The sequence below is a fragment of the Hetaerina americana genome, unplaced genomic scaffold, assembly GCF_022747635.1.
Source record: "Hetaerina americana unplaced genomic scaffold, ioHetAmer1.1.p SCAF_6, whole genome shotgun sequence".
Classification (NCBI taxonomy): domain Eukaryota; kingdom Metazoa; phylum Arthropoda; class Insecta; order Odonata; family Calopterygidae; genus Hetaerina; species Hetaerina americana.
Genome location: NW_027287205.1, coordinates 72,056,667 through 72,070,088, shown reverse-complemented (window position 1 = coordinate 72,070,088; position 13,422 = coordinate 72,056,667). Strand labels below are relative to the sequence as shown.

At 36.2% G+C, this 13,422-nt stretch overlaps 1 protein-coding gene across 1 annotated transcript in view; it reads right to left on the bottom strand.

Annotated features, from left to right (window-relative positions):
* Positions 1-13,422, bottom strand: part of LOC139695078 (fibrillin-2-like) — a 104,059-nt gene that overhangs the window by 33,659 nt on the left and 56,978 nt on the right. The window contains exons 21-27 of the mRNA XM_071593702.1: positions 11,461-11,627; positions 8,707-8,900; positions 8,491-8,625; positions 7,200-7,377; positions 6,586-6,699; positions 6,323-6,457; positions 4,892-5,106 (exon numbers count right to left, since the gene is read on the bottom strand). Coding sequence (XP_071449803.1) covers positions 4,892-5,106; positions 6,323-6,457; positions 6,586-6,699; positions 7,200-7,377; positions 8,491-8,625; positions 8,707-8,900; positions 11,461-11,627 — 1,138 coding nt within the window. The remainder of the gene's footprint in view (positions 1-4,891; positions 5,107-6,322; positions 6,458-6,585; positions 6,700-7,199; positions 7,378-8,490; positions 8,626-8,706; positions 8,901-11,460; positions 11,628-13,422) is intronic.

The following is a 13,422-nucleotide window of genomic DNA, read 5'->3' as shown; positions in this document are numbered from 1 at the left end:
AGGTAAAATATACAATAATAAGTAATTCTAACAAATGTCAAAATCTTTCAAAAATAACATTAGTTAAAAATAAAAGAAATGAGATTCAGTAGGGAGCGCATTTGCCTATCTCATTCCTCTTACACTGAGGCTGTTACATAAGTAATTTGTTATACAGACTTAATGTAAAACAGACCATTATTTTTTTAATTAAAATTTTGAGCACAAAGATTTATATTCCTGGCAAAAGGTTGGCAACAGTATGCGTAGTCAAGTAGCTTGTACAAAAATCGTAAATCCGATTTTTTGCATATCACTCAAAGTTACATGCCTAAGATCTTTATAGACATCATTAGTAAAAGAGATCACATATCCATTTTAGCCAATTTTTACCATTCACGCTCTCATGAAATGTATTTGAATTATCTCAACCCAATTCATGTGGCAATCATAATGAGGTGCCCATACAATGGAGCCATACTCAATTATTAGCATAACTTAAGATTGGTAAAATGGCTGTAGCAGGGGATTTCTTTAAATGTTTGGAGAAAGTCTGATGCCGGTTCAGTTAAGAACGACGATATGTTTTTGCAGCATACCTTAACTCATCATTGAAATTTTGATCGTCCTTTACAAAATAGTCCCCAACAGGTGCAATACATCCATCTCACCTTTTTTCTAGTCTTTGAAGACATTCTGGAAGCCATTTTTTGATAGGTCCTTCAAAGCCACTTCAACAATGCTTCTGATGTTGAAAAATGCTTTCCAAAAATATATTTCTTTGAATTGGGGAACAGGACAAAGTAAAATGGATCTAGTTCTCGACTATAGGAAGCATAAGGAGTACACCTCACATTAATTTCCATGAGATATTCAGTAGCAACATTGGCCATATACAGCCATGCATTATCATTGTGCAGCATCCAGCCTTTTGCTTTGAAATGTGAACTTTTGAAATTGATTTGACCTTGGGGAATTTCCAGTACTTCCCCAGAGCAAGCTCAATTTACAATTGTGCATGATGGTACAACATTCTGATATATTATTTTCCTGAATACTGAAAAATGATAACCATAACTTTCCCAACAGAGGTCACCCACCATCTTGATTATTTTTTGTGATACGCAAGATGCCTACACCGAGCTTAGCTGTTTGCTCCTTAATTCATAATGCTGTTACTAAGTTTTATCTGCAGTGATATCCACCTAAAACTCTCCCCATTTTTCTGTAACCTCAACTCCAACTGCAAACATACCTGTATGTAACATCCTGTTGTTCAGGCAAGAGGAATCTGAACCCATACTTCTGATGGCCCTGAAACATTATCTGAACTTCTCTCACAGCAGCAGCATAAGTATGAAATGTTTACTTTCGTAAGAGCAGTGACTGGAGCTGCCAGTATGCCTTCCTTTCAAATTGTATTCTCACTTTAAAAATTTTAAACTATCTTCTAGCTGTGGTATAGAGAAGACCTGACACCTCACAGGCCATTACATAAGAATCTCCACAAACAGCATTACTTAAGCCAGCCGCTGCTGATGAAATACTGGAGTCAAACAAATAAAACTTGTACCATATATATGAGCTAAAAAGGGGATCGCGATGGTGTGATGGCTAATGTACAGACTTTCCACCGTGAGGGCCCAAGTTCCTAGATCCCAGAGGCGGCAGATTTTTTTCAGGGGTATCCCAATCCCTACTTGAGGTGCTTTGTGGAGAGCACTTTGAGTTGGTACGACGTCTGTCGTATGGGACGTTAAACTTTGGGCCCCTTGGCACCTTTTAACAAGAGTAGGCTAATGCTGATGCCGGGTTTCTCTCCACGCTTCCTTTCCCATCCATCCCTGATGGTGCAAATGACCTTAGCTGTCAGTCGCCTCCCCTAAAACTACTACTATGAGCCAACAATTTGAGATAAACCTAAATATTTGCCATAAATTGAGCAGTAATAAATGTAAGATCACTCTTTATTAAACACTCCTTGGAGATCCAAATTGCAATTGAAACATGTCTTACTGTTCACAACACTTTCCAGGAAACACTTTGCAAATTGATTCCCATTGCATATGAAATATGATACTATAAAGTTAATTTTACAATTTTAACTGGCCATAGTTTCAACACAGTATCATGATCAAAATGCCAGGGCCTTGATTATGACCAGTGTTGCAACCATGGCCAGTTTAAATTAAGAAAATAGGCCATTTGGTATTATTTATTATATTGCTTAGTTTGACCTCTGGGAAAATTCTGCATTCAGAAAAAGAAATGTTAGTAAGAATGCTCATAGGGAATATTTATATGCCAGAAAAAAATCAATGTTGGAAGAAGTTACTATGCATATATACTACCTCGATCAAAAATTTCCCGGAATTTATTCAGAAAATTAAAAATACAAGTTTATTCATCTAAATCTATATTGTCCCCTTCAAAGTAATCCCCATCGACTGCAACACACTTATGCCAGCGCTTGATCCAATCCTCGAAACATTTTTTATATTCGGTTTTCGGTATGTCCATCAGTGCTTCCTGCGATTTTTCCATTACTTCCTCTCGGCTGCTAAAACGCGTTCCCCGTAATGGTTTTTTAACTCGATTGAACAGAAAGAAGTCACAGGGAGCCAAATCAGGTGAATTCGGTGGCTGTTGGATGGTATTTGTTGCATTTTTCGTCAAAAAATTACGAATAATGATAGCACTGTGCGACGGTGCGTTATCATGGTGCAAAATCCACGAGTTTTCTGCCCACATTTCTGGTCTCTTTCGGCGAATTGCTTCACGCAAACGTCTCATAGCGCCCAAATAATACTCTTTGTTTACTGTCTGGCCTTCTGGCAAAAATTCATGATGCACTACACCGTTGTAATCCATGAAAACCGTCAGCATTGCCTTCTTTTTTGACTGAAAACGACGTGGTTTTTTTGGTCTCGGCTCATTTGGTGAACGCCATTCACTTGCCTGATGTCTGGATTGCGTGTCGTACTCATAAACCCACGTCTCGTCTCCAGTAATGATCCTTTTGATGAATGTGGGATCGGATTCAGCCTCGCAAATCATGTCTTTTGCGACGTCAACACGGTCTCTTTTTTGCATGAAATTTAGGTCTTTTGGCATGCTACACGACGGAAACCCAAATCATTAACCACAATGTCTTGGGCGGATCCATAGGCAATGTTCAAGTCCTCCGCTATTTCTCTGATGGTTAATTTGCGGTTATTGACCAACATTTCTTTTACTTTATCAATTTTTTCACCGACTTTCGATGTCGATGGTCTGCCACTGCGTTCATCATCTTCGATTGACTCACGACCACTTCTGAACCGCTCGTGCCACTGGTAGACGACCGTTTTTTTTAGAGAATCGTTGCCGAAACACTTTTCCAACATTTCCAACGTCCGTGCGCCACTAAATCCGTTTTTTACGCAAAATTTAATACAAGTTCGTTGTTGCAAATTTAAATCCATTTCTGAAATTGTAAAAAATCGCCAACACACACAGAGATAGATGTACTCTTGGCTACGTAACTTTTGCAAATGTCAAGTTATGACACTAAGATTTAAAGGGAATATCAACAACAGATGTACCAATTTAACAAAAAAAAACAGAACTCAAATCGGAACGATGGGAGCGCCACACGGTGGTTATTCCGGGAACTTTTTGATCAAGGTAGTATGTGGGGGTACATTTAAAAAAAAAAGTCTAGAGTGAAGGTAGAAAAACCAAGGATTAATATTTTTAAGGGCTAAGTAGAATAAGAAATATGTATGGTGGTAAGTAATAAAGAAAATAAATTTAGAAGCACTTATGAAGCTCTGATAGTCTATTTGAATTTAAAAAAATATGAATACATGTGTTAGGTAAAGACAAATACAAGTGATAAAGGCTGATAGCATTGAACCATTAAGAAACCTGACCTTTGAGAAAATACTATGTGCATAGAATGTTTGTCTTCCAAGTGTGGATATAGATATCAAAGAAACAAGCCTATTAGGGAGGAAGAAAATTAAAGAAGTAAAATATATGGTAGGCTCACAATAAAAGAAATTAGAAGAAGTTGGAATCTATTGGTTGGAGGAAACATTGAAGATCACAGGATGTGGAACACTATGATAGAAGGAAAATGTCTGGCAAGCAGGAGAGAAAAAGAAAATGAATACCATATGTACTCATACCCCATAGTTCTCATAGCAAAAGGTTGACTTTTTTTACATCTCATCCATAGGTCAACCATAGTTTTCATTTCTTGGGAACCCTAGAGTTTCAGCAAAGTCAAAATTTTTCATTTTGATATCTTGAACCTATCAATCAAGGTAAATATATTGAATTATTTTTATTTTCCGCAGATTGCAATGTCATAAAACTAATTATATCATATTCACATTATAATTTAGGTGATGTGAATTTTTGGAGATGAAGTTTCAATCCCTCAAAAGTATTACTCACATATACTTTCAGTAGTTCAACCCTTGGGTTTTGGCGAGAAATATTGGTCTTAAAAATGTTAACTATTGGTAATCACTTTTTGCAGATCAATGGGGCAGAAGTATGAAGGTCCAAAGAAAGAAATAATGTATAAAAGGAGCATAGGTTATGCGGAGAAGATTGACCTGAACTTTGGACTAGGGCCAGGAGGACTGACCATCATCTTGTCCTAATTGAAGACAGTAAATAATCATCATTTTGTGGTACATTCTAGGATTCTGTGTAATTTGTTACCTCTATCAAACAAGAGTACTCAGGGGTAAACCTTTTATACCCTCTGACTGCAGCTGTTTCTCATCTAGATCTGCTTATTTGTTGAGCACACTACCAGATAATAAAACTAACCTATTAACATACATACCCCACCATCACCCACCCAGTTGATACATTAAATACTCTAAATGGCATTAGGATCAAATGATGTGATTACCGTGACAGGATTTGGCTTATATCCAATTCCTCCAGGGCACAGAGCTTTGTATTCTTCTGTATCTGGCACAGGACATATTTCACATCTTGGTCCCCATCCCCTTCCAATTGAGCAGCAACAAGTTGATTTAGAGATTGGTCTTCCCATTTCATTAGTGCACCTCTTTCTGCCATGCCTTTCATCCACATCCAAGTAACACCTTCCTTGTCGCTGATCTTTAAAAAATCAAAGAACTAAGAACACAATGCCTCCCCTGATGAATAAAAATTATCCAGAATACAACTTAAAGAATAAGTAGGTTAATGACCAAGTCAGCCAAATTTTGACTAGTATGAAATAATATCCTCAATATTATATACTCAGTAATAAAACTCTTAAGTGCCAAAATTACTGTGAGTGACGCAAATGAATTTTCTCAGGAATTCCAGCATCAGTCTAGGCAACTAGTTTGTCAATGACTATAAATGTTAATAAAAATTGAATTATTCCCACTTTTACACTCTATTCTTTTTTTTTTGGACCTCATTGCGCTAGTTTTATCAATTTTTTCTCATATTGATCCAATTCTCGAATTTATATGCTTATTCATATGCTTTCATATTAATTCTGCTGTAGTTTTTTCTTTAAATTTACATGGTTCTTTTAATTTCAATAACCACTGAAATAATCATTGAAACTCTAGGCATTTTGCATGGCAAGGATGCTTTTGGTAATTGATATTTTCATAACTTCTTTGGATAGCAATTTAACTTTTTCCAGTTTCTCAGCAGAATAGGTCCATTGCTCTCACAAAGGAGTGTCTTTGAGGCATTTGACACTCATCTGGGGAGATAGAAATTATAATGAATATGACATAGAGTGAGAGACCTTGTATAATCTTACAATGAGTCTTCCCCATGAGGGAACATTGTTTATAGCTGAAATTTAATGCAGCATCTTAGGCTCTATGTTCTGGTGACAGAAGCAAGGAAACCCCTTGAAACATTTAGCCCCTTCATCAGGTGAGATAAGGACCTGATATCCTCTGACAATGAGTCAGGCTCTCAAGGTATCCCCTTTGCAGGTTATAAACATAACATAAGTTAGTCTCTCTCTGCATAGCTTCAGTATGATAATTTTACTGTAATAAGTATTTTTGCTTAATTGCTTCATAGCACCATGCTGACAGAACCAATTTGAGATGTCATCACTAATTTTTCTCCCCTGGCTTGTAAGGTAAACTAGCACTTTATTCAGCCATATCTCTGACCAAATGATGATGTTTTTGTGACACCAATGACATCTAGTTCCTTTTCCCCTATTTCATGCCTAGATGCTGATCTAAAGAGTGTCATATAATGTCATAATAAGTTAACAAGGGCAGCTTTAAATAATACACAATCAGTATTCTTAGATTAACACATACAACAAGATTGAATTCAGGTGACTTACCAACACAAGCATTTCCAGCAGGAACAAGTTCATAATTTGGCGGACATTGGCATATAAACTTCCCTTGAGTGTTTATGCAAGTACCATACTGGCATGCTAAGGGACTCTCACACTCATTTATATCAGTGCAATTTCCTGTTTGAAAAGAAATTTTTTGGTGGAATTATATCACATATTGCATTAAAATCATACTAAATATGACTGAGGACTGTTTGGAGACAAATGAACATGTTCACAATTTCTGATTGAAAATCAATTCATACCTCCAGATCCATCCAGCTGATAACCTTCATTACACTGGCATCGAAACATTCCAAATATGTTTTCACATTGCCCAAAGACACAGAGGTTGCTGAACATTTGGCACTCGTTGATGTCTAAATATAAAAGACAAGTCATAATTAGCGAGAAAATGTTTGCTTCCCATATTACAAAACATTATAATAATCTTTCATGAATTACTGCAAATTTTTACCACGGCAAAAGACATGAGAATTTAAAAAACTAAAATAAACAACTTTTTTTTTATTCCCCACCCATACCTCATTCTACCATGACCCCATTTTATTTCCCATCTTTTTTCAGTCATTGGCCATTTAATTATGTAATTATCCATCACTGTACATGATAACTTGAAATGTACATTTGCATATGTGAAATCGCTAATCACAGAAAACTGATTCCTTCTACTTAATTTTCTTCAGTTATATGCCAACTCTTGTGAAAAAAATTGACTGGTCTAAAAAATATTAACCGTTTTAAAACCTCGAAATTAATATCTGTAAAGTTCATGGACACATAACACTTTATTGTACAAAATTTGTCATAAATAATATTTATAATGACATAATACTTCCTGCAAGAAAAAAATGCTTACCAATACAAGCCTGCTCGTTCATTTCACTTGGATGCATGAATCCCATCTCACATTCACATCGGAAAGATCCAGGGTAATTAAGGCAGTGACCATTTTCACAAAGTTCAGGGTTGTCAGAGCACTCATCAATATCCATACAAGAATGCCCATCACCTCTAAATCCTGAATCACAGACACACTACAGAAAAATAGCAAAATCATTGTCATTACAGAGAAATTAATGGCTTTAATGGCATTCCGTGCTTTGCCATAGCATTTAACCTCTTAAAATAATGCCAACAAAATAAAACATTTTAACCTTGTGCCCAAAAATTAATATTTTTCAATGGAAAAGAATATTAGTAACAAAAACCGGAAAGCAATAAGAGATACTGAGTGGATCCCCGGAGCACTAAACTCCAAAATGAAGCACTACATAAAACTTCATATTGAAATTAAAGGGAATTTTCCTTCTGGCAACACTCATTACACAATATAAGATTAAGTGGGTGAATAAAAAGAAGTAAATCAAAGTTGGATACATATGTTATTCCATTCTCTATCCCTGACACCATCTGTGATTTCAATACAACAATTTCAGAGTGCAAAAATCATTCGCATTGACCAGGATTCGAACCCGGATCCTTCAATGTCCGGCTGAACACTTTAGCCAGTTAAGCTATCAAGGCGTCCTCTTAAACTCTGAAAACCACCCGTTATGGTCACCAATTGGTCTGAGAATCCTTGCACACACAAATGCCATTAATAGATGAATTTCCTATGTTGCAGAAAGATTATTCAAGCAAAATGGGCTGGAAATGGAAAATAAAACATGAAAATGTTAAATACCATTATCTTAAGCACTCTTTAATATGCTTGGTCTCCCCTGGAAAATTCCTGAATGTATTCCCTCAAAACAAAATGCATTTTACATAAACTAAAAAGATTAAATTCTTTTTTAACTTATACGCAAATTTTTCATAAACCTTACTTCTTGGTGAATTAACCCTTTGCTGAAATCAATAGATCATTTGAGTAAAGGTTCAAGTAAAATCGGTTCAATATAGTGAATCATGAGTACATTTCTAGAAATTGTCAGTTTTTTTTTGCGAGATGGATTTTCATAACATTTTGAATTACAGCCCTCCCTCCGATGCTGAAAAACTGGATTTGGAATTTGACTGAAAAAGGGACATATTTAATTGCTGCACACTGATGCCAGAAACTATGTAACCAGAAAATTTTAATTCATGTAATGCACTAGAAAAATATAAATAACGTTGGCTGAAGAAAAGATAGCTAATATTCTCACCTTAAAAGATCCATCAGTATTAACACATTGAGCATTTTCATCACAGCCACCATTATTGATGAGACACTCATTCACATCTCTACAGGTGATGCCATTTCCAGTAAACCCCTTTAAGCAGCGACAATCATAGGCACCCTGGGCAAATAAATGTTAGATTAAATTGATTTTGCATTTCATTCCTAGCTTTGAAAGTAGAGCAATAGATATGCATTTTACCTGTGTGTTCATACATTCCGCATTTGGATCACAGTTATGGATACCAAGGAGACATTCATCCTCATCAGTGCAGCCGTGACCATCATCTGGTTTAACAGAATAGCCATCCTCACAGCGACAAATAAATGAACCCAATGTGTTATCACATTCACCATTTTCACAAATCTGTGGATTCATTTCACATTCATCAACATCTGAAAGAGAGTTACTGTTTAAGTCAGTATAGCCACCAAAATGTATGTCATCTTAACAAGTCCAGGCAAACCAAAAGGTCACATAATTTAGGAGATTTAGACAGTCTCACACAAATATAAACAAGTCTTATTACTAAAAGCCTTCCTGCCCTCATACTATTCATGTTCACAAGATTTATCAAAGGAAACTACTTCATACCCATTACAGATATTCCTCATTCACTCCTGAACCCTTCTACTTGGGAATGCATATGGTATAGTACCAGTATGCTGTTTAGAGTACAGCCAAAAATAGTATGAGTAAACAATAAAGAGAAGCAACCACTTTAAGTTAAAAGCTTTGGGAGTTTCTCTGCGGAATAAGTGAAATCAAGTATCGAATAATGAAAAGAGAAACTTTGTAATTCCACATAGATTTATTATACGGACGACCTAGGTTTCGACGTGGCACGTCATCATCAGGTCACGTGGCACGTCATCATCACCTGATGATGACGTGCCACGTCGAAACCTAGGTCGTCCGTATAATAAATCTATGTGGAATTACAAAGTTTCTCTTTTCATTATGTTAAGTCGATTCCATGAAGTCACGCCCGAGACAACGAATTATATCAAGTATCGAATCATTCAAAGAAATGAATACAACCCATCTGAAAAGCCATGAAAATTTTACCAGAAATTTTAAGCATATTTTCCTCTAACTTGCCCTATACTGATTACAAATGATAAGTAATATATTAAAATACAATAATAAGTGACAAATAGTCATTATTAGGTAGCTACCATTTAAGGTAGTTTTTGAATGGGCTCAGTCTGATCATAAGTACGTTTCTTAACTATAACTAACAATACACAATCTGACCCACACTCTATTTAACTGTCCCTCAATTCCACATACATTCTACATTCCTCTGTTCTGTTCAACACGCCTACCCTTTTCCTCCCACTACCTTGCTTGCAAAATTGCTTCTCCCCTCAATCACAGTCTACAACATCCAATGGTCATTAAAATACTCTATTCACCTTTTGTGCCTCCTTTGGGCTTCTCCTAACAAATCTTGCTCCTCCCTTACCTTGCCAAATATCTTCATTTTTCCCCCTTTCAATCCATCTCCACAGCTGCCCTTTAATAGTCTCCAATCTACACCAATCATCTTGCTTTAATGACCATGTTTCAACCCGACACCAAATCAAATTTCAAGTCAAGTTTTAATGAGCCTTTTCTTACCACCCTTACTCAATACCACTGTCATCGATTTCTTCCTTATTGTGAAAGAATTTTTGCCTAACACAAGTCTTCCTATTTTGGCCCAACTACTTCAACCTTTTGGTCCAAAACACTTATTGCCAGCTTTTTTAACAATTAACTTAGCCTTTTTCTTTCTTGAAAACGTCAGGGCCTTTGTTTTTTTGCATTAACTCTCCTCACATGCCTATCACACTCATGTCATTAAGTGTTCAGTAATGATTGATAACACCTTGGCTGGTTGGCTGTTTAACTAAAGCTTGGCTATATGGCAATCTAACTGATTTTATGAATTCTTCAACAACTTTCACCCCTCCCTCCAGCACTTCCCATGCCTCCCTTAGCATTACTTCAGCATATGCATTGAAAATAACAGATGATAGTGAGTACCCTTAGTTAGTCTAGTTATACTACCCTGTCTAGCACGACCGATCCTCACCCTCCATCTACCACAAGCACCTGAGCAGTCTGAGAAATGTACAGACAGCAGATAAATCACCTATCCCTCCAATCCTATCTTCATTGAAAGAATAAATATGTAACATAATTTTGTTGCTGAATGTAATGAAAAATATGCATTGCAGCTACTTATGGTGTATGCAATACATCATTCAAATGCACAAAGTAATTTCTTTATTCACTAAAATTTTTCCAAATGTAGCCTGCAAGCTTGAAAAATATCTGTTGGGCCCTTTTGTCGAAATCACTTTGAGAATATCAGTGTGAGAGTCCTAAGTTGATTCCCAGAATTGAATTATTTTCCTCACAAACCCATTTGTCTGCTTGCAACCTGGAGGTATCCTTCATGGGGTCAAATCAAATAGATAAAGATGTTAAAATCACTATTAAAATATATACACCAAAAATAAGGACTCTTGCATATATACTATTAGAATTCGATGGCCATGCCATCTATTTCAAATGAAAAAGAATGATATTCTTCGAGTTGAGGTGAGACAGAGTTGGTTTATGATAGCAAGGGTTACAAGGAGGGAGGTGGACAAGAGAGGATATTATGTGTGTGTAACACTGAAAGCAAAAGCAAGATGACCTCTGAATATATAACTCTCAGAATGGGCCAGAGACATTTAGACACATCACCACCTTACCACCCAAACAATCTCAACAGTAAAAAATTTATTATTTTATCATGTATATGCATCGATTTCATTTCTAAAATAATGTTTATGGTAATGATTTTAGGTACTCAGAGATGCCATTTTAGAAGGTTATTAAGAGAATAATGGTATCACAAGGGAGAATTTGCCTTTAATTTATTGCAAAGAGAAAATGTGACAAATTTGTGATTTTTACCTATGCATGTGTTTCCTTCTGGTGCTGCAAGCAAACCTTCAGTACATTTACATGAAAAACTTCCAGGAGTATTTGTACATTTTCCACCATTACAAGCTCTTGGGTTTTCCTTACATTCATTGACATCTGTACAAGTTCTTCCATCAAAAAGCAGCATATAACCCGTGCTACAAAAAGGGTAAAATGCTGATTTAATTTTATCACATTGACACATTTCAGATAAGGTTTATCATAATTTCATGCACATAAGATATAAGGCTAAGATTATCCTCCATTTCAGCCCTAAATCTTTAAACAAGTACCTTTTTAGCATAGTATAATATCTATGTAATTTTCATATGAGGGGATATAACAGGAATAGTACTGCAGTTGGCAAAGCTTTTGTGGTACACATTTCTTGCATTAGGTGAGCATAGTGCAAATCGTTCTGAGCTCTACGGAGGCATTGTTATCATCTCAGATGGTTGCATATGGTCACAACAATTACTTTTGAAAAATCAGGTTTGCTTGCTCCTCATTTTTCGTCATAGCAGATTTAAATGAACAGCACATCACCATGTGATTTTGCTTCCTACGTAGGAAAAACACTGCAGAAACTGCTGTTGTGTTGTTAAACAGCTTACAAGGATTGTGCAATGGGAAAATCACCAGTGTATCAATGGTTTCCTCATTTCAAAGAAGGTGAAAAGTTACTTGATGAGAAGCCTTGTTCAGGACGCCTGCCAAAAACAATCAAGCCAGTGGAAAACTTCATTGTCCCCTCGCCCAAAAAAAGCTTGTTAAGTGAAATCAAACCTCAAGAGGACGATCATTTGTTTTTGATGTGACAGGAATGAATTCGTCCCACTAGGTCAAACTGTAAATCAGCCTTTCTATTCAGAGGTATTAAAAAGATTACATAACAGTGTGCAATAAAAAATGCCTGATTTGTGGTAGACAAAGGACTGGTTTTCTACCATGACAATACACAGGCTCACGCAGCCATTTCAGTGAGCCAGTTTTCAACCAAAAACAGCATGGCTCCCTTGGCCCATGCCCCTTACTCACCAAATCCCTCTCTGTACAATTTCTTCTTATTTCCTTGAATAAAGAGGGACATGAATGGATGTTTTGATGACGTGGAAGCGGTAAAGAAAAAAATAAGGTGGGAGTTGCAGGCCATCAAAACAAATGAGTTTGAAAAATGTTTCCAGGAATGGATTCGCAGATTGGACATACATTGAGTGTAATGGATGGTACTTTGAAGGTGATAAGGTTGTTTTGTAAAAAAATTAAATACATAGCTCTAAAAAAAAATAATTCCTGTTATTTCTGGTTACCCCCTCATATAATTTTAAACACAAAGAACCCTTTCTGAACTTGGAGGTGCACTAATCCCCATGAATGAGTTTTCAAATGCATTTCAAATTGTTATAAAATTTCTAAATAAATTTTTTGTTGTTCACAAAATATATGTTTAGTAGAGAAGTTATTAAATATTATCACTGTAATGACACAGACAAACAAACTTAGCAGCCTGCAAACAAGTGAGCTAACAAGCCAGCCATTTCCTTTGCATGTTAGAATATGGGTAATTCTAGCATGATTCAAAAGAAAAGTGATCATTGTAATGTGATTAAAAACACAATCAACCATAAAGTCAGTTGGGTAGGTGATAGTAGAGTTCACCCAGTACTAAGCCTGACAGCGTGTGAAATTCACATATCAGGGTAGGGGGCTCAATTCCTTTCCCTGTGCCAGTTATGGTTTCCCAGAAAGATCTGTTATCCAAAAAATCACATAGCTTGGGTGGAGCTTCAGGTGCCCAGAGAGGCTTGCCCAGGAATTGAACTCGAGCCCTCCGGTTAATAGTCCAACACTCTACCCCTGGGCTACCATGACCCATCTTTTATGTGATAATTGATGAAATAAAATCGATTAATTATCAATCAATATTTCCATCAAAATAATCTACTACAATCT